The sequence below is a fragment of the Phaethon aethereus genome, assembly GCF_964289735.1.
Source record: "Phaethon aethereus genome assembly, chromosome: 7".
Lineage (NCBI taxonomy): Eukaryota > Metazoa > Chordata > Aves > Phaethontiformes > Phaethontidae > Phaethon > Phaethon aethereus.
This window is the reverse complement of record NC_138583.1, coordinates 11,423,867-11,446,717: the sequence shown is the minus strand read 5'-3', so window position 1 is coordinate 11,446,717 and position 22,851 is coordinate 11,423,867. Positions and strand designations below refer to the sequence as shown.

Sequence of the window (22,851 nt, the reverse complement as noted above, 5' to 3'; positions counted from 1 at the left end):
CCCTCAGCAGGCACGCAGCACTTGCAGCGACGAGCAGCCCAGAGCTCTACGCACCAGCTCGCAGGCATTAGGTTCTCCTTATTTGCCGGGCATCAGCTGGATCTTGTGACCTGTGTAAATAACAAGGCTTTGGAAAGAAGGTCAGTAGGCACGTCATGTTCTTCATTTCAGATCCATAGCTCTGAATAGAGGGAAAAGAAAGCTTAGAAACCAAAACTTGCTTCACTCCCAAGCCCCTGAAAGGGACAGACACAAGCAACTGACACAGCAAGTCCCACCAAGTTATTTAACTGGTACCATAAGAGTTGATTAGAATTACTTATTTCCAACTCAAAAACCCACATGCTGCCTCCTCCTCTCTTGCTAATTAACAGTAGTACTTAGTACTAATGGACTGCTTTCATTTTCAAGGGGCTTAAGAAGACAAATTAATCACCTCAACATGTCTGAAAGGAACAGATGGTAATGAAGTATTAACATTGCAATTTCACAGTTGGAAGAGCACCTGAGAGAGGGGGGCTGGAGCAGTGTCTGGAGGGCACCTGGCCCCACTCCCTGTGTGGGACCGGGGTTCCTGGGTCTCATCTCTGCTCTGAGATTCTGCTTTATCCCAACCTCCCTGCACATTGCTTTTCCTAAGCAAAACCACGTTTTTTCTTATTCCATCTTTTAACAGGGAGTAACATCCTTCCAGAAGGCCTCTTACCTCTGCACATCTGCAGACAGGTCATTACTGCTTTGGATTTAAAAGACTAAATGTCTATCCAATAATGCAATTAGTCCAGCCTGCCATTAATTCTTACTATCCATAAGCAGAGAAGTGATCAGGAAGAAGTACATTCCCCAGTCCCTACAGTGGAGATGCCTTTTTTTCACTGAAACTACGAAGGGTGAGGTCTGCAGCCAACCATAGCAGAAACAGCTCAGGATCCAGGCTGTAGGAACTCAACGGTCTCTTCCAGCAGCACGAGACCAAGGGCAAGGGGTCTGCAAATGCCGCGGACTGAGCTGGACGCGAGAGAAAGCCCACAGCACTCCCAGCTTTGGGGAGTCCCTCGGCTGTGCACCCCCATCCCCGCTGCCGTCTCCTCATTGCCCTGGGGGCGGCAGAAATCGCTGGGGGGGGTTGGTGTGGCAGCACCCATGTTACTGGGCCCAGAGTGAAATTGGTGAGGTGGCCCTCCCTCCTGGTCCCCAGCCATTAAGCAGCCTGTCACAAACACAACTCTAGGAGGCCATTTCTCAGAACAAACTGACATTTTTCAAGAGAAGACCAAACAAATAAATACCATAATTTTAAAACTAACTGATATGACATTGACTAGGTGAAATTTTAGATTTTTTTTTTTTTAATTGACTTAAACTATGGAAGGTTTTTGTTTAAACATTGAGAGAATATTCTCTGTTTCAGTATTTAACCCTGCAACCAAAGATTATCTCAAATTACAACTATGTAATGATAACAAAGTCAGTCAGCGGCAAATGTCTGACAGGTTTTGGCCTCTCTTCCAGGAATGGTAACAGTAAATATGGTGATACATCTCTACCGCTGCTAGAGAAAGATAATAATTCAGAGCAAAATTAATTCTTGTAACTCTTTTACAGAGCTATTTCATCAGCATACCGATAGCAGTATCAATTCCCTCCAATCTGTGCTGAACCACTGACCTCGGCATCTCAGCCCCTTATCAGTCCCATAGCCATCAAGTAGTATAAACAGTTCAGTCCTTCCAGAGACATTAGTTACCATCTCAGGATAGTATAACATATCCAAAATACTGCATTACCAGGTGGCTGTTCCCACACTTCAAGGGAAAGAAGGAGCACCGAGGGAAATGGGTTACGCTCCTAGCGCACCAGCACAGCCCTTGCTGAGGATTTGTGCGAAAGGCAACGCCGATTTGATGAGCTGTAAATGGTACCTGAGCATTCAGGCCGGGGAGCAGAGGCAACGTGATGCAATGCAAACTGGTTTCCAGATGGGCTCAAGAAAATAATACACCCCGATTTCTCCCTGGCTTGACAGGCATCTGTGTTCAGCATTGACCCATTCAGTTATAAATCCAGTGTAAGTTCTCCTTCTAATTTATTTATATTTAAAAGTAGAATGTAATGGATTTGGATTTTCCTAAGTTAGAAAACATTAAAAAACAGAGACAGAGTTCTCACATTTACAAGAGTAACACCTAAACAGCTCTAATATGAAGAATACTTAATATACAACTTGACTGTATTTAAATTAAAAAAAAACCCCAAATGCAAAGTGAATACAAACTCCCTTCTTTAAGATGTATCCATCATACAAACAGAACAACTTATTTTATCTATGTAGTTAATATTCAGATGAGTATTTTGTTTGGGCGTCATGTGTCCCCCCCCAGTCTCTATTAATATGCCTTGTATTTTAGTCCTTTCCAAAAGCATAGGAAATCATCAAACACAAAAACTATTTTTGTTACTGACAGTGACTCTAATTTGTAGCCCAAAGACTCCCAATGCCTGTAATGAGTCAGCATTTGTTTGTCTTGATTAGCACATGATTGGTGTCCTTTCCCTTTGCTTATCATTTATTTTTCTCATCCAGGAATGCTAATCAGTGTTTAGTACTGTAATAGCAAATACGTATCAATGCATAAACCACAGGTAATTCATACCAGAGCTGTAGGAAATCTAAGACTTGTTGCAGCTTTTACAGTACACAATGGCCAAAGCACTCGAGGGATTTTGCCATGCTGTTCCAGTCCCTTCTGCAAACTCTCTCTTTCTGACCAGTTTGGTACTGATTCAATTTTAGCATCTTCCTAGACTTGAGTGCTTCATTTTGGAGGGATGCTTAGGATGGGGGGTAGGTGGGAAGGGAAATTAAGATTATTCCACATGTCAAATAGCTTAAAAGTATGGATTATAATGGTCACAGGAGCGAGGTACAGTTGCTATTTTACAGCTTTAGTTTAACTGCTCAAATCTTAATTCTCCTGCACACACATGGCCAAGCTAAGAGACAATGCAAGGTTTTAGGCCATTATAGTGCTTAAAAGTCTCAAAGTGAAATATCTGAAGAAAGGAAGAAGCCAGTGGTTGGTACTGCTTATGATACTCTGGACCATAAAATAAGCCCTTATAGAAACTGGTTAGCTAAATGCTAAATAACAGCAGAATTGACTTCTTTTAGTTACTCATTACTTCTAGTAAAGCTTAAATAAAAGGAACTTTTAACATGTAGGATCATTATCAACACTGGAATACTCATGGCAAGAGAGGCATTCTGAGTAAGGCATCATATTCCAGTGGTTTCAGACTTGGTTTGTATAAAAGTCATTTTGAGTTCAGACTTCACTGAGGCCAGAGTCCCAGGGCCTGAATGAAGCCTCCTGAACTCAAAACAAGTTTCACCGTAGCCAGCTCTGTGTAATTCCACTTTGTTTAGGAATGAAAATTTGACCTTGCACTACTCTATGTTATTAAATTAATGCATCACAGCTTGTTCCAGCTAGCAGGTCCTGTATTTGAGGATTTTCCAGCTGAAATTTAAGTGTCCAAAGCAGCAGGGACTCCTGTTCATATACATGTTAGGTGACCGTTATGTAGACAGCCTGCTAACATGCTGTTTTAGGAAGCTGGGATGAAAATCAAACCAAAACAAAGCACAACCACACAGATTTAAAGAACGGATAATTCCACAGCAGTAAGTTCTCTTACTGCAAGATTTCCTTTGAGACAGAAATGAATGTTCCTCTTCTCTCTTCATCAAAAAAATATTGCAGATTCCTAGTTTCCTGAAGAATCTTAGACATTGACCAAAGGCCACACATGACACTGGAAATAAGTGTTTCAGCTTCTGTGACAAACCTTTCACTTTGAACAGGCCCTGCACTACAGCTGCATTACAGCTTCATAAAAGGTTTCTCACTGGGAAATTGTTTGCAAAGTTCGTTTTGGGAGAAAAGACATTTTTAAGCTGCTCATATGACCAAGGCACTCAGAACAAATGACCTTAGAGCTGTACTTTACCAAAGACACAAAGTCTCACTTTCAGCAGACGCCTGATGTCAGACCGGACAGAGAACACAAAGCTGAGCGAAGGTTACATGCAAACTGTCGCCTGTGGTTTATGCAACAACAAAATAACCACTGTTAGGATAGATGCACATAAAAAGAACTCACTGGAAATTACTTTTAATATAAGCAAAACTGCCTGTGACTTGTAAAGTATGATAGTGTGACAGACTAATCTGAACAGCTTTTGTTTCATGTCTCTAACAAACAAGCATTCAATAAGTAATTCACATTACATGAGTCATCTTTGGTAATACTGTACATTGTGTCATTCACTTGGTAAACATCAGTTTTGGATATTTAGAGTGCAATTCATCATAACTACAAACTAATCTGAAAGTTGGAGGGGCATCCTCCAACTGTACATCAGCTTGCAAGGGGAAGAGTTCAGACTAGCAATATTGAAAATACTTCACAGAGTTATGTAGCAAAAGTTACAATTCTTTGTCATATAGCATTACACTAGCTTGTCATTTTGTCTACTGCTAAAGGGGGTTTATAGTCAGCATTATTATAAATTAACAGCAAAGTGGCTCCCAAAGCAATTTAAGGGTGTACAATTGAAAGCTAAGATCTTTAATCAACGAATCATTTTCTAATTTTATTTTCTAACCCTAAAAGTTATTAAAATACAGAAAGAAATAATTATTTTAAAAAGATGCATCATTTAGAAAAGAAGTCTCATTCCTTACAATATGATTCAAAACTAACATAGAAGAATAAAACAGTGCTACATTAAAAACAGTCAAGAGCATTCAGATGGCATGATGTAGGTACAACCTTATGTCCTCTGTTATATGGCCCAACCACGGGTTTTTCCTTGCTTTGATATGTATTTGATGGTCAGTGAGCTTTTCCCACTTAACCTGAAGTGGATTCGTCCACATGTACTGCATTAACACATAAAGGTCAGCATTTATTTACCCTTTAAAAGCAGCACAGCTGTCCTACAGCTGTGCTCACTCCACTGCAGTACTGGAACGAGCACAACAACTCGGATATCTCAGGGAATGCATCATGGTTCTGAATGGCCTTTTTTTCCCCATTTTATCAGAAGATGACTCCTCATTACTTTTCCCAGCTAGCTGAGCAGGGTCTGTCTGGAATTGTTCTATTTGAATCTCGAGATGTTTTTGAATAGCTAACCCAAGGACTTCCGGATCCACAGATGCTCCATACACTTCCCATGTCATTCCTTCATCATCCCATCTCACTTCACGTACTGGAGATTCGGGGGCCTCCAAGTCTTGCTCCAGGTTCACCTCTGGAAACACATGAGAGTGGCCTTCTGCTGCAGCCGCTGGGCTTGTTGCCACAGATTTACATTCCACAGTAGGAAGAGTTTGTACCTCGGCATCTCTACACTCAAGAGCTGGTTTCAGTCCTTTGGTTAAATCATTCATAGAGGTCATAGTCCACATATCCTTAGTTGTCATTACCATGTCTGCACCTTGCTGGCTGCTAAAGGCAACACAGGCAGCCTTTGTTTCCAGAGGAGCGCTCTCCTGCTGAGCAGAGTGTTGAGTACGTTTCAGTTGTTCTGCAGGAATGCTACAGCACTTCAGGACTCTCTTGGCATCCAGGCCCGATTCACTTACTGAAGACACCAGCTTAGGGTATGTCAGAATGTCTGAAGTAGAAACAGAATGACAATAGTCAGGTGCTGCCTGCTCTTTTCGCGACTCGCTAGCTGAGCATACCAACTGCGGAACAAGTTGTATAGATGGTATGGGCAAAGAATGGCAATAGGCAGGGATGGTGGCATCTACTTTCATACAAGGGGCCTGCCTTATATTACAGGGCCCTGCAGAACTGTTATGAACTGTCATCGCCATGGGTGAGTATGCAGAGTTTGGAATGTTACCGTAAGTCAGACCACCATGAATAATCCCAGTGGCTTGACTGAACATTGTCCTGGTTGAGAAACCGTTTCCAGGCATGTGGGGTCTTAGAACAGCAGTGTGAAATGTTCCGGGATCTGTGTAAACAGTAGTGTTATGTGGAATACCACTGCTGTTGAAGCTATTTGTGGGTACTTTTGGGTCTCTAGGTAGAAATGGAAGATGAGTCACAAGGTTTTGATAGTGAGATGTATTTTCATTTGTTTCTGATGCATATCTCTGTGTTTGGAAAGACATCCTAGCCACTGCTAGATCATGCCTGCAGCTAGAAGAGCTTAGGCTGGAATGAGTAGCACTGGTTTCTGTGTGAGTGACATATGTCTGCTCTTTGCAACTGCAAGTTAGGTCTGAGTGGCTTCTCTGAAGAGCAGTTCCTGGTTCTTCCATTTCACACATGTTTTGCTGGTGTACTATGCAGGCTGAAGAAACATTCTCAACAGTGCTGCTCTTTACACACATCTTGGTGTCCCCCACTTCCCAGGATGCTGGGGACTGTTCAGCAATAAGACAATGGTTTGTAGTCTTAGTTCTGCCCTGTGAATTGTCATCGGCTGACTGATCACTTATGGTTTGGACCACTGATCCAAGTCCTGTCATCCCAGGCTGCGAGAAGGACCATCCAGGACTTGGCATACTCCTGGCATCACTCTCCTTTCCCAGGGTATGGCAGATGGTGCTACTGTGGCTTTTCTTCAGCTCTTTGTTGGTTTGCCTTTCCTCTAAAGTTGTTTGCCCGGTACAGACCAGACTTGAGGAGCTCTTCAACAGCAGGTGACTGTTGTCATTCAAGAGGCTGTGACAAGTAGAACTTAGTGCGTCATGGTAGGAATGAGTGTGGAGCTGGTGGCTGTCAGCTGACATGGCAAAAGAGAGATATCTGCAAGAAATGGTGAAGAAAAAGAAGAAATTTAAGAAGGAAATATATGCACTGGAAAGTATAATCTCTATTGACTTTCTGCCTGGGCTTCTTGCTTTTCACAGTTCACAAATACTTTTAAAAAAAGCACTGTACTGTAGTCTCTGTGTACTCAGACTGGCCAGTTTCCATTTTCAGTTTTCACAAAGGGTTTTTCCCCGAATTAGATTTGGGATTTATTGAAATTCTGGGTTTTTTTTCCTTATTTCATAAAACAAAGGGGAAAAAATCTTCTTGGTTTCCACCTTTTAACAATAACAATCTCAACTTTGCCAGGTGTCATCTCTCCTGAATTTACTGGAGCCATTTTTGATACATCCAGAGATATAATATAACTTAGAAAAGACAGATGTATTTTTAAACAAGATAGCTTTTCACCACAGTATTCATTAAGCCAACGATGTTAACTGTATTGTCAAAACAAAAAACTGTTCAGTTTTTAGTCTCTTGACACTGACATTTCTGAAGTTATCCAATCACTGCTGGAGCTTTCAAACATTAATAAAGCCTCAATAGTTAAACAAGTTCTCCCTTTTCCCCCTACCCTTCCTAATAAGATTCTTTGCATTTCATTTCACAAGAATATCACTATTTATTCAAACTGTTTTCCCAGAGTTCACACAAATGTACAGTAGATGTGGACAAAACCATTTTGATCACCTGTGACAGAGAAGACATAACATGAAACTCAAGGAAATAAGCTCTGCCAGGCCTGTGTGGAGTTGGTGCCAGCCTTCCCAAAACCAGTAACACTGGGCAGCATGGGGCAGAGATAACCAGCTTGCCCACAACAGGGTCAGCGGGCTTTCGAGCATGTGCTTACCACTGGCACGAAAGGAGGCAGCAGCCAAGAGGGATCCAGTGAAAGAAAGGCTGGAGGTGAAACCCCCCTAGGAACCACTGAGCTGGATGGAAAGTCTGCATCTCAGCACAGAGTCTGTTAAGGGTACCTGCTTCAGTGCATGGTTTAGGCTTCTTGTGCCAATCACCTTTGGGGATCCACAAGTTCACACTGGCTGTGGAAGTTACATAACCTGCTTCTGCTGCAGTGAGTAAAAATAAAACAAGAAAATCTTTAACCGAAGTATTGTGGTGGTTCTGTCCTTTTTTCGGTGCACTCAGTCACTTCTATTGTTAGAAAACTCTTGTTTCTACTGGTTGGTACAGTACCCGTTATGTTGTTAACATTTATGTTACCACTTCCACATCTGAGAGAAGCTGTAATTGAAGATTTTGAACCTAACCAGATTTAGGGATCCATTTTTGTTGATTGAATTCCCTTGGTGTCACAGAGGTCTTTCAATATTTGTATAACTAAGTTATACAAATATGCTCATATATCTATAGCTATTTCTATATCTATCTACACATATACATATAAATATATCTCTTTTCTAAAAAAACCCATTCTGTTGAACAGAAAAGTCTAGAGCATTTCTTCACTGCTTCCAGGTCATGTACTACAGGGTAGTTTGTTGTGCAGAAGTATAGTGGAAGCCACAAGTTCTCATTTTAGAGACCTTTCCCTCAGATGCACTCTATACACTCCGCCTCCCTAGTAGGACTCCTAAAGAAACCTTCACAATTTCTTGTGAACTGTATCACCAAAATAAAAACAAACGTGTGGAACAAGAAAGGTATGTACACATGGGCGGACAAAAGCACTCTGTAAAAGTAACAGGAAAGTTCACTCAAAACACCAAGGTGGCTGCAAGAGCTCACATTCAAACCTCGCAGTGAAAAGGTTTTAATATGTCATCCTTTTAATACGATTTTTACAGGCTTAAAGAATCATCTACCAACATAACCGATAAAGAGCACGCTTTTTGCTCCATCCCCAAACCAAGAGCTCTACTGCTGATCCAGACAGCTATCAGTGCTTACGCTTGGAATAATTCCATTTTCATTGTTAACTTTGGCAAGCTAATAGTTCAGGCTGCAATTTTCTCATCGCCTGAAATCCACTTGCGTTGGCTGTTTTCCATAATGAAATTAAACTGAGCAAGACAACATTAAAAAATAAAAATATTTGCAATCGCTTCTTTGAGAAGCTTCTCATTGGGGGCTGTGTGGTAGGGACTTGCGATTGGCAGCAGTATCCTCTAGCATTAGGGTTCGCTCAGATTTGGACTACCTGCAGGAAAAGGGCAGGTCCCCCATCCTTCATACCTGCTTGTTCAGTTAGAAGTTAAACTCCTTATAGACTCCACCCGCACTGGGCCTGCTCTGCACGCCACGCAGCCTCTCTGGCCTGCGGGACTCCACAGGCTGGTGGCATCTAAGGACAACACAAAAGCATCTTTTCTTCCAGGAATGGAATTTCAAATTCCTGGGTTAAAGGCACTGCTGAGTGCAGCTGCAGTCACAAGCAACCACTTCTTGCCAGACTGGCCATCAATCAATTTCTGCATGTTTTTCAAAAGCCCTCACAAAATGTCACTCAATGCTTAGAAGAGAAGCAAGAACTGGGAAAGTGGCAGTGTTAAAACACTGCACTCATCTCCTCCAGCGTGTTATCTGTCCTGCAGCCACTTACACACATGGGTACACTCTGCCACAGAGTTCAAAGGAGTCAACAGGATTAAATACCAAGAGCATAGCTGCCTGCAAGGTGAAGAGCTTACATTTAATCTCTTTAAAAGGTAACACCTGCAAAGGCTCTCACACACACACTGGGATGAAACAACATTTACTAATGGAAATCCTCAGTCACAAATATTGAGTCTCAGGTGAAAGGAAGCTTCAAACATGTCCTGTTACAGATGATATAAGGGTGTGCAAACTTTGAAGAGCTCTCTCACACAGTTTACAAGGTTTAAATATGTATATATACACAGATACCAAGATCTCTATTTGCTTTCTTTATGTAGCATGGCTGCAGAAACCTCTCTAACTGGAAGAAGTGATGCAACTTGAGATTGATTCATCACCTGAACGTGAAGAAACACATTCAGATGAATGAAACAGTCCAAATATATTGACATCACTGAAAAGGACATCCAGGGTGATGTTTGCAATGAAACCTTCAAAGAGAACTCTGAAAAAATTTTTTGCCCCACCCACATAGACTCCAACCGCAGTTGAAATCAAGACCAAACATGGGCCAATGCTACATATATTACGCATGTACAAATACGTAACTAGCATTATAACCAGCAACTGTCAACAGCATTTGAACATCTTCGCTCAGATAGACCAATGTTCCATGCAAGCACAATTGTAACAATTATCCTGTGACTTTTGGACCTTATAAACAATGGGAACAGTTACCAGTTAAGTAAAATAGCATCTCACCTGACACTTTAGAACATAGTTAAGGATGGGGAAAAAAAAAAAGTACAAAAGAAAACAAGGCCCCATTCAGACAAGATGAATCAGCTTCCCTTAGAATAATGCACTTTCCCCATCGTGCTGAAATCCAAGGTTACATTTTCCCAGACAGCGTGAACACTTCCCCATCTACAGGCCACCTATTGCTTTCTCCCTCCATTCCCTGCTCCTTTTCCCCACTCTGGAAATGCCTACGAGCGCTTACACAACCGGCACGTTTTGCCCACCTGGCAGAGGCAGGGCCCTGAGCCAGACCTGTGCACATGGAGCTCCGCATGGAGCGTGATGGCGATGGCTGCAGAACAAATCAATGTCTCCTAGGCCTGGCCTTTCCTCACCTCTCAGCTGCAGCCAGATGTTGCCACAGCATTTCACAGTAGTGTAAGCGAGCATGCAGGTGTGCCACAAACCACATCAGCTTGCTGACCCTCTTTTTTTTTTTAACCTGGCTTCGCTCTCACTACCTCAGATCATCAACCCAGTCACACCAACCACTAATGTTCGTCCAGAGGGAGGAAACAGAAGAGCGCTCCCCTCTGCAGAAACGCAAACTTACCAGTGGCATAAGCCCAGAGCAAACCTGCGCATGCGGTGCCCTTCTTCCTAAGACTTTGGAAATGGCAGGTAACCCCGTATCCACCCTCCCAAACTCTACATTTCACACGTGCAATGCTGGCACTGATTCCCCAGGGTACACAAAAATTCTTATACGTGCATGTTCATCCTTAGAGAAGAGGGACAACACTGCACGCACGCACACACACCCCGGCGGCACTGTACTTCCTACGTGAGCTCCTGCAGACTGCATCCAGCCGATGCCTCCTGAGAAGGGGCAGGACGCAGGCGTGTCTGGATGGTTATACCAACACTTATACCAGGGAGGGGCTGGGCACAGGTACCAAGAATAGCGTGACAGACTTTAAAAAACAACAAAACAAAAAAAACCCAAACCCAAAACATGGAACCTCTCTACTATAATTTCACAGTCATGCAATGGCGTTCTATTTTGTGAGTCAACTCATCAGGAATGGATTGCCCATGTGGAACAGGATCTGAACACAGCTGACTTGGTGGGTACTTAGGGACCCAAAACAAGTTTTTTGCACATGTTGGCAGAGAAGACTACTTTACTTTTTAGAAAGCAAATTTAAGCAAATACATAATTGATAGGAAAGCAATTTTATTAAAAAATACCTATTGTTGAGTTGATGTGAGAAGTTTTTGTTTGGAAACATAAAGGAAATCTGCACCTGAATACACAAACAAGAAAGCATGAACTTTGAGGTAGATACCCTGCTAATGAACATGTAGAAAATTGTTAGACAAGCAGAGAAAGGATTAGGATAGAAATCGAATTAACATCCACTATTTTTGGCTTAGCTTCAGATAGCTTATGAGGGGATCTAGGCTGCTTTCACTAATTCCATTGAAGTACTTTAAAGCAACAAATGTGTATTTTGCTATGACTTACGATTATGGTTGCGACCTATTTAATGCACTAGTAAATTTAGTCGCAGGATATTTAATATCATGTATGTTATCAATTGAAAGACATTCACTAGTAAATTAACTATGATTCCAAAATTCTTCAGTATTTTTATACTGCATGCATGTACTTTTACTTACAATTTTGACAACAAACATGAGTGGCTATAAAGTGGAATAATTCCTTACTATCATGTCAATATATAGAGCAAGCTTTCAAGTAATATATAATACCACATGATATTTCAGTATGATAGTATTTAGCTCCTGCATTATATATTTGATAGTGATTGCTTTCTTCCCTGCATTGGCAGGCTTCACAAGAGTGGTATGATAAACACGACATCCACAAAACAAATCATAGCTTTTATAACGAGTATAGTAACATGCGATATTAACATAAGAGAATGTGTTAATAACAAAAGAAATCAAGCCATGCTTGATTTTCCTCCAGCAAAGAAAAAAAAACTACAAAAATGGCATAAAAGTAACTCAGCTGCTGGATCCTTTATCCCAGGAAAGGGGTTTTTTTTAGTACTGTCTTGAGCAAAAATCTGCACTACAACTTAGCACATTGACTGTGCTTTTTCGTAAGTACTCTGTTACTGCAGTAAACACGTGATGCAATATGAATTGCCTAACAAATTAGACAATACAAGTTAATTACAGAATTTGGGAAAAGACAAAGAGGAATTTCATTTAAAATTTAATACTATTTACTAGAAAGATACACACAATGCCAGAGAATTATTTCTCTAAGTTTTCCACAGTTTGTTTTTGCTTTATATAACTGTGATGGTCAACCCACAAATCAACAAGACTTGTAATAGTCTTGGCTGTTTCAAGTTTCTTATTCACTTTTGCATACAACCAGAAAAAACAGGGGTTTTTTTTTTTTTCATACGTTTCATTTTGTCCTTTCAAACCCAGCATCTGACTACGAAATAAGTGATAAAATCAGAGCCTGTTTCAGAGACAAGAGCATTAATATGCAAGCGTGGAATTTCAAAGAGTTAGGTGATTTGATCCATACCAAGATTTTTGGATGATGACTGTTAATTTCAGGTACTGACCAGGACCCAGCAGGGTGAGCACTAGCACCTTTTGAGAAGACATGCAGTCTTAGGGGGTTGCAATGTCTTTGCCCAGAATTCGCACCTTCATTTGCGTCATTCTGGCCCTGCTGTGCCTCAGCACTCGTAACCTGTACAATAATCAGCTTCATAAGACAAACACAGAAGTTCTGCAATAGCACCAAACTCAAAGCAAACACATGTGTGTTTTATACAAGGTGTGTGTGCTTTATACAGTAGTGTGATTTTAATTAACTTACGAGATTTACCTGAATAGAAGGCTGCTATACATAGGTTCTTAACTCTGTTTAATCTTATTACAGGCACCATGGTTATAAATTTGAAAAAGCAAGAGCAGTTTACAGTTAAAATGACAAAACTTGAATTAAAACCTAAGGGGCAGTTGTTACTTAGCCATAAACACTGCTGACACCTGCCTGGGACACAAGACAGCACACACAGAAATAACTAAATTTCTGCCTGAACAGCCAAGTTACCTTGGGTACCAAAAGCAATGCAGCATATTCATGCTGTGTTCTTTTCAGGGCTGGTATTTTAAGCAATGGGTCTTCCTTATTGGCATCTACAACTGAACTTCTAAGACAGATGTTTACCATGGTAAAATGACATAAAAAGGAACATCTTCTAATATGACATTCATTTATTTTAGAGCTGTACTCATTTTAAAGAGACTTATCCCACCAAAATATGAGTATGGTCATGTCTAAAAATTTGTCCCTGCTTGCCCACATTGAGAATTACCGGTAACTTGCACAAGATAAGAAAGATCTGGTTTGCACTTACTTTGTGTAAGATTGATGTGTTAGTATTATGAGACCTGACAGCCTCCACCTAACTACACTCCCCTGAAAGAAATAGTCCATTAACACTAATCACCAACATCTACTGTTGAGTGGGAGGAGTCAAACCACTTGAAAGGCATTGGCCAAATGGGATTAGCCATAGTAAAAAGCTTAGAGATTCAAGTGTCTGGAATTAGAGGAGGTTTTTTGTGTTTTTATTATTTTATTTTGGTGAGGTCTAGGGGAAAGGAAGTAATAGAGGAATTACAACAGGGGAGAAGGTTTCACTCATCAGGAAACTTCCACGACTTTCTCTAAATTCTGTAAATAAAACTATATCAATGCAACCAGATTAATACAGAATCAGGGTGAGCCCACAATTACTTGACCTTTAATCCATCATCTTCCTTTAGGCTTTCCATTTTGGAATGGCATTATAAATTAACTATGCTTGGTTCAGTTCAATCTCCTAATGCCCTCTTTAAATATTTTGGGTCATCATCTAAATATTTCCATGTATCAGACAGATCTACAGGACAGACTATTCTGGGCCTCTACAAATACCGTCAGATGCACACAACAGAAAAGTGCATATGGTGTATGCGAATGAATGGGATTATTTTTTGGTTCTAGACCACTAAAAGCACCAGTGACAGTGGTGCATGTCACCAGGACCATAATTCACTTGCAGGAAGAGGAGGAGTACATTTGACAGGCTAGAAAACAGGAGAGCAGAAGAGCTATGACACCCAGTGTGCAGGACAGCAAAAATGTGTTTTAGGAACATATAAGATGACTAGTCACAGCTTTTCTTTCATTTTTTTTTTTTCTTTCATTTCTGTTAATTACCACTTTGTCTACCAGGCTTGGCTTAAAATTTCCAGCCCTTTGTCTTTTCCCCACCTGAAGCTGAGCACATTGGACAGACATCTCTCTGCATTGACTGGCAACAATGTCAGTTGAGTTGAGAGTGCACTTTTTACCGAGTACTAATGAACCTCAACTATCTCCTTACTTAGGACCCAAGCAGAGATCTCTTCCCTCAAATGCTGAAGTTACCATGGGCAGCCTGGTGACCAGTGACCTCACCAGGAGATAATAAAATAGTTGCCATGTCAGAAAGTGAATAGCTTCAAACATTTGGTGATACATTTGCCTCGAGGCAGAATGACAAGGCCATTGTGTCCACAATTATCCCAACAGCATAAGAAAAGTCATACAAGAGGATTTGTAAAAGCATTTGCTTTTAAAAAATAGCAGGGGCAGCCCACAGACCTGGCACTGGCAGAGTCTGAGCCAGGAAAGAAGGCTGGGAACTCTAAATTCTAAAATGAAAAAGGCTAAAATGAGAGTGCCATGAGAGAAGAGCCTGAGAAGGATCAACTGAAAGAGACTATTTTAATGAAAAACTTTAACTGAATTCCCAGGAAAGAGAATTCACACAGGGCTGTAAATAAATTATTGGGAAACCAGAGAGGGATGCACTCTATCACAAAGGAGGCATGTGTTGGGATGTAGTCCTGACAACACCACATGATGCACTGGGCAACTACGCATCCTCTTTGCCACCCTTCCTTATTTAATTATCTATCCCAGAAACAACTTCAAAGACCTCTTAGGATTTTGATCTTTTTTAGAATAAATTTATAACTGAAACATTACTCCCACTATGTCTCCATGTGCACATAGACCTACCTCAGTGTACAAGCTGCCCTACAATATACCCAACAGAACTAAAATATGAGATATTGTACAGTCATATTTGATGCTCACTGTTAGTATTTGAGAGCTCACATCTTTAAAGGTCATCTCTTCAGTCAGAAGACTTAAAACTTTTTCATTACAAATTAAATAAGATGATACGGTCATGTAATCAGCTGTTTTCAGCAGATGGGGCTTTAAAAAAAAAATTAAGTATCACAACAGCAGGCAACACTGACCTAGAATCACTCTTACAGTGAACAGTGTGTGCCTACAGAAGTGGTACATTAATATAATTGCCTTTCTGGTTTAAGCAGAACAGAATTATGCAAAATGAAACTGTTAATTCAGCTGCCAAGCTTATGCTGTTAAGAATTGCTGGCTACTGATATTCACTGGCAGTACAGAAGTCCTGCGAGAGAAACATTTCAGAATTTCTCTAGGAATTAATCTTTAATGCACAAAATTTGCAGTGACCTATCTACACTTCGATTTATTTCAGGGAGACCAACACTAGGGAATGTTTTCCTGTTCATAGCAGAGGATTAAATCCTACTCCATCACATGTACCAATTTGGAGGGCACAGGATCAGTCTGGCATTGAAAGACATCCTCAGAACTCCCTTTTTGGGTCCACTCTTCAGTCTTGAACAGACTATCCCCAAAGCAAACCCATTGATCTGGAACTCTGCAAAAACACGTGGCCATAGCTTGCTCAGCAAGCCTCTACCCATCAGAGGCCCAGCCTGCAAACTGTGTGAATCACAGCTGCCTGTGAAGCATCACAAACTTCACAGTCATCCAGAAAATCAAAAGCCCACTTGTGGCCTGCTTCCAATCTCACAGCAAGGGAGTACACCTATGTATTAATGCAATCATCTTACCCAGGGGCCAGCAGTTTGCACGTCCAACAAACTCCACCCAAACTGGCTAAGTGATAAAAATATTTACTTGTAAATTATGTGTTTTAGAAATAGAAAATATTCAAAGCATCATTCAAGCTGTTTGCTTGAAAAACTAATAGGAACAGTTAGAGAGAAGATACAAACTGAGCTTGGCTGAGCCTGCCTGCCCTATGGATATCCTAGCTTTCACTTCAGGATTCAGCACTGTAGTTAGTTACTTCTGAATACGAGGGCAATGAGATACTCCACCCTGACAGATGAACACGCATCTGACACCTAAAGCTCTGTCACGCAATCAGTGCGAGTCAACGGGCAGTTAGCGTGCGTGTGCTCTGTGCTGGCTGGAAGGAGGTGGCCAAAGCGCAGAGCTCAGCCTCCCAGAAAAACTCACTCGCTTGGGCTCAGTGTCACGCTGACAGCGGTCACAGCTTTGTGACTACTTACAGTGGCAGACAAAGCAAGCTCAAATCTGCCTTAACAATACTCACGAGATACAGCGACAAGCACAGCAGCTTTCACGTTCACCTATCAGCCTTAATAGAAGGATGGCAGTTCCTATAGGGGCATTGGATAGGAGTAATGGTAACAAAGAAAAGTAACAGTAATCTGAAGCTTTCCAAACAGCTCTGTTAAGAAAAAGGAAGACAACATTTACAAATTGAAAGACACCTCACCAAAACAATCAAAGATGGTTCATTCCTCTTCTACATGTAATAGTTAAATCTTTCCTGCCTAAAAACACCCGGCAATTTATTTAGCAAGATCTAGTAATTTTACCCTCATTTCTTGTTCCCTTATTTTTCCCTGTGATTGAACACTACACAAGGGCCACAAATCTCCCTTTAATTCTTAATTTAAATGACAGTGTTAATGAACTGTACACAAAACACTGGAGAAAAGAAAGACTCAAAAAGGCAATCCATCTGAGGGAATTGTCTGCTGCAGTTGCCAAGCCACTCTCCATATTTGAGAAGTCCTGGCAGTCAGGTGATGTCCCTGGTGACTGGAGAAAGGGGAAACATTACACTCATTTTTAAAAAGGTAGCAAGGAGGATTCTGTGAACTACCAACCCGTCAGCCTCACCTCTGTGCCTGGGAAGATCATGCAATAGATCCTCCTGGAAGCTATGCTAAGGCACATGGAGGACAAGGAGGTGGTTTGAGACAGCCAGCATGGCTTCAGCAAGGGAAAGTCCTGCCTGACCAACCTCGTGGCCTTCTATGATGGAGTGACTGCATCAGTGGACAAGGGAAGAGCTACCGATGTTGTCTATCTGGACTTCTGTAAGGCCTTTTACACAGTCCCCAACAACATCCTTCCCTCTAAATTGGAGAGATGTGGATTTGATGGGTGGACTGTTGGGTCGATGAGGAATTGGTTGGATGGTCTCATCCAGAGGGTAGTGGTCAATGGCTCAATGTCCAGATGGAGATCAGTGACAAGAGGTGTCCTTCAAGCGTCCATACTGGGATCAGTACTGTTCAATATCTTCAATGACATAGACAGTGGGATAAGTGCACCCTCAGCAAGTTTGCAGATGACACCAAGCTGAGTGGTGTGGTAGATAGGCCTGAGGGGTGGAATGCCATCCAGAGGGACCTGGCCAAGCTCAAGGAACGGACCCGTGTGAACCTCATGAGGTTCAAGAAGGCCAAGTGCAGGGTCCTGCACCTGGGTCAGGACAACCCCCAGTATCAATACAGGCTGGGGGATGAAGGGATCAAGAGCAGCCCTGCTGAGAAGGACTTGGGGGTACTGGTGGATGAAAAGCCGGACATGAGCCGGCAGCCCAGAAGGCCAACCCTATCCTGGGGCTGCATCCAAAGCAGCGTGGCCAGCAGGTCAAAGGTCAAAAATAAAAAAAATTCTGTCCCTCTACTCCACTCTGGTGAGACCCCACCTGCAGTGCTGCGTCCAACTCTGGACCCCTCAGCACAGGAAAGACATGGACCTGTTGGAGAGGGTCAGGAGGAGGCCACAAAAATGCTCAGAGGGATGGAACAGCTCTGCTGTGAGGACAGGCTGAGAGAGTTGGGGTTGTTCAGCCTGGAGAAGAGAAGGCTCTGAGATTTTGTTGCAGCCTTCCAGTACTTAAAGGGGACTTATAAAATAGATGGGGACAGACATTTTAGCAAGGCCTATTGCGATAGGACAAGGGGTAATGGTTTTAAACTAAAAAATGGCAGATTTCAACTAGCTATAAGGAAGAAATTTTCACAACAAGGGTGGTGAAACCCTGACACAGGTTGCCCAGAGAAGTGGTAGATGCCACATCCCTGGAAACATTCAAGGTCAGGCTGGATGGGGCTCTGAGCAAAAGGTCAGGCCGGATGGGGCTCTGAGCAACTTGATCTAGTTGAAGATGTCCCTGCTCACTGCAGGGGGGTTGGACTAGGTGACCTTTAAAGGTCCCTTCCAACCCAAACTCTTCTATGATTTACCTCCAGAAGTTGCTCTCAGCAGTGGTAGGGAGAAGACTGAATTCTAGATTATAAAAACACAATTGCTTAGTAATTAGAAAGTAGAAACAATTGCCTTCTAATTCTGTCTTAGCTCACCGACATACTGTATGACCTTGAGCAAGTCATTCACTTTGTGACTCAGTTTACTCATGTGTGACTCAGAGATTAGATGCAGAAGCCCCTGATGTAGGTATTTAATGAATTAATCATGACTGAAGAGCACTCTGAAATCCCAGAATGAAAGACGTTAAATATAAGACATTGAGAAGAAAGTATTCTGGACTTTCTTTTGTAATATTTGCTTTGAAAGAAATAAATAGAGCATCTCTACGTGAAATTTTTGTTGCACTTGCAGAAAACTCATTTTACCAGTATACTTCAGATACTATCCATGCTGCAGAAGCATCTGTTTAAAGCACCCCCCACTCCAGCTTCCCAGCATCAGGTGAGGATGAGTAATCTTAAGGATTCCAAACGCATAAAACCAGTATTAACAGAAATTCTCAAATTACGTGTCATATGTATACATTGTATATCATATGATATCATATGAATGCTAACAAGATGCGTATTATATATGCATGGTGTATTAAGTAGCAATGATTTACTACAAGTAGATTCATTATACCTTTATAAGCAGAGATATCAACTGCAGACCATGTTGCCCTGCAGTGCTGCATTCACTTCGAAGCTTTGTTTAGTATGATGAACTTTTAATGAAAATCTCTCTGGCAGAGAGATTCTGTGACAAATTTAAGTCTTCGGTACACACACTGCAAGCTGTCTTTTATAAATCTTTAAGCTGGAAAAAGAACTGGCAATCTTATCCAGAGGCATAAGTGGTGCTACACACATATAGTCAAGTGAGTAAAGGACTTAAAAGAAGTCCATCTGATCGTGTTTCATAGTGTTGCTAAACGTTCCCATTGTCCTACTGTAGTCTAAGCTAGCTTTGAAACTATATAGGCCAAGAATATGGGAGGAACTAGGAAGAATAATTTTCCTTTTCAAACTTGGTATTTCATGATAAATAACAGTTATTATGTCCAAGTGCAGTGTCCCTCTCTCAAAAAAGCAACTGTCCCAGTTACTCTGTGGTCTAATCAGACCTATGTGGGCAACTGTTATCTACAGTTTTCAGAAAAGATCTGAAAGATGAAAAGGAGCGTCTCTCTCAGGAGAGACGCTCCTTTTCTTGTCTCTTTCTGAGAGACAAGAAAAACATTAGAGCTTGGCTGGAGGAGAGCCCATGCTCACAAGATGCTATCCAAAGCTTAACACCAGATACCTTAAGGAGAGAAAAACCAAGACACAGTAAAACAGCCGACTAAAGCTTGCAAACGTTTTGCCATATCTGAGTATGTGAAGAACTTCCTCAAGAACTTATGTTTACACCCTGCTCTGTGTAAACAGACAAGTTTCCTCTTCTCTTGGTTAATCTCAACCACAAAATGAGCTGCAGAAGTCTCTACTTCCTTATTAGCATTTAATAATGTCAGAAACACAAAGTATTGAGGTATAAATTTGGAACAACTCAGGAGCTGCAAGACAATGCAGGTTGCTGTCATCACCAGGGTAGAGGAATATCCCACCTGTATGACATGGACAGCTAGAGGATAACTCTTTAAACATCTGCTGATAACTGCTAGCAATAAGATACTGATTATAAAGAATTAAGTCTGTTACAGGAATTCTTTGCTTTTCAAACATTGGTTTGAACATATTTAAGACCTCAGTGGACAAAACCCTGAGAAATCTGAGCTGACCTCATAGCTGTCTCTACTTTGAGCAGGAGGTTGGAATAGATGAGTTCTCAAAGTCCCTTCCAAACTGAATTTCTTTTTTTTAAATTGTTTTCATGATTTTGTGCTTTTATCTGCCATTGCCAATGAGAAGTTTTCATATAGCTTCTCATCCTGAGCCTCAAAAGAAATTAGAATGTGCAACCATTTTGCAATATTCAACCATTTGTTTAACCGATTAGTGGAACCTGTACCTTTTACTGAAATGAGGAAAAATGGGAACGACTTTTGAAAAGAACCACAAAAGCAATCCCTGTATTCTACAGGCAAGGTGGTACATATGAAGGAGGCAATGAACTCCAAAAGTTTCTTCTCAAACTGTTAGCATCTTTCTTGTTACTAAATCAACAAAAGCATTCCATCCCTGCCACAGTTTAGAGGCCACTTCAGAACCAAATAAAACTGCAAAACCAAGATGAATCTCTTTCCTTGACAACATTTCAAGATGTACTTATCCACCCCGCTCAGAAAAACTGAACTACCCAGCAGATTCTTCGCAGAAAGCAATAAAATAAGTTTAAAAGTCTAAAAATATTCCAGTTTAGAAGGGCTAGAGCGGCTTTGTGCATTCATCATCTCTCCAATTTCCATGTCAGGTTTGCTTAGTTTGAGCTGAAAAGGAAGTCACATCTCTCCATACAGCTCATATGAACTGGGTTCTGTCAGTCTTACTCACTGATGACTAGAGTAAAGCTCTGCAAGTCAAATGAAGGTCTTAACTGCTCAATCCCATTAACCTTCATTTACACCCAGGTGTGCCCTTGCTAAAGCTTAATTAGCAAATATTCTGCAGATGGAGAAAGACTCTTGCTCCTTTCCCTCTGTATTAAATCCACAATGTGCAAGAGTTAAGCCATAATTCTGGAAGACATACTACTTTGAAGATGCACAGAAGAACAGGCCAGTTTAAAGGTGATCTTCCTTACGATGCTTTTTTAGTGCAGAATGACACTTGGACATAACTCATGTGCTTAATGCTCACACTCCACACCATGCTAGCAAAGATCTGGCTGATGTCAACTTCACTTAGTTAGCCTGTCCCTATTCCCATGTTCTAATGGAGAATATATACCTAAGCAGCCTCTAAGTGATTTTTTGAGATGCCTGTTGCTAAAGATGATTTCTATGAGTAGAACTTTATTCTGAAGAAATTTAACAGCTTTTGTAAAGGAAAAAGAGACTACCTTCTTCCCCACCATCCACTAAGGAATCAGAGCATACTCCTAAAGGACAGTTCTTAACAGACATATGAGCTATCAGCTGTGTAGCTTTAGAGTAATTTAATAGTTATAATGCATCCATAACAAATATGCATCAGATGATCTTAACCAGAGAATGGCTCATTTGGAATTTATCAGTTCACTGCCTTCTCCTTGTATCCCTCACCACTGTACTCCAACATTTATTTTCATTCTCCCCCTTCTTGCTTTTACAGAAAAGGTCTCCCTCTCTCACCACTGAAACACCCTCCCTCCCCATCTCCTCCAAGGAAAAAGACTATGAAGAGTTTGGATGATTCAGATCTTCCAGATTTTTGATAGCCCAAAAAGAAGTGTTTTCACATATGATACTGTATATGCATACAGCTTTACAGTTTATACCAGTTAAACTCTTATTACTGTACAGGGAAACTGCAAGAATTAACCAAAAGGCCAGTGCCCACAAACCCTACGGTATGGTGCTGCTCATGGTCACAGGAAATGAAAAAAAAAAAACACCCAAGAAACCCTCAGAGTGCAAGGCTGGCAAGGAAAGTAAAGCATAACATCATTTGCAGCCTATGATCCATGCTATGCTGCTGTTCTTGGGCCAGAATGGTTTGGCAGTACAAGCAACAAAATGTCACAGACGTCTGCCAAAGATAGTAACTTCTGTTCCTTTTCAGAAGTAACTGAATTGCCCAATGACTTGAGGGTCACTTGCAACAATAAAACTATGGCATATGATAACAAAAATAGGATTTTTATATTTTCTGAATAATTGAAAAAAATACTTATACAACCCAGAAAATTAACAAATACCATTAACAGTGCTCTGTCTGCTTCCTCAGCCTTTGAAAGCATCTTTCCTAGGCAGCATTCTCCTGCAAGTTGTGTAACAGCTTGCAATATCCAAATAAAAGGGACCAGTCAAATACATCCCATCTTCATTTTAAAACATTAACTACAGGGGAAAGGAATGGAGAATTCAGCTGCTTTAATCTCCAGAAGACCTGCTGAAGAAGGAAGAGGATTTTGCTGCCATTCTGCACAGAATTAACAAGACTGCAGATAGGTGTAACATTATCTCACTGGTACAGCAATTACCTCTGCTCATCTGGAGTGTTTTAAAGCTATCTCCAATCTACCCTTTTGTCATTGCCCTTAACAGAAAGAAAATTAAGCTTCAGAATTAGAGTGATCATCAATAACAATTT

The 22,851-nt window shown here is 41.2% G+C and overlaps 1 protein-coding gene across 1 annotated transcript in view; it reads right to left on the bottom strand.

The window, feature by feature from the left end:
- Window positions 1-5,015: 5,015 nt before the first annotated feature.
- The window catches only part of GPRIN2 (G protein regulated inducer of neurite outgrowth 2), a gene marked incomplete at its 3' end in the record, with an annotated part of 30,399 nt that continues 12,563 nt past the window's right edge, over window positions 5,016-22,851 (bottom strand). Inside the window, exon 2 of the mRNA XM_082001885.1 lies at window positions 5,016-6,834. Within this exon, the coding sequence (XP_081858011.1) occupies window positions 5,016-6,834 (1,819 nt within the window). The remainder of the gene's footprint in view (window positions 6,835-22,851) is intronic.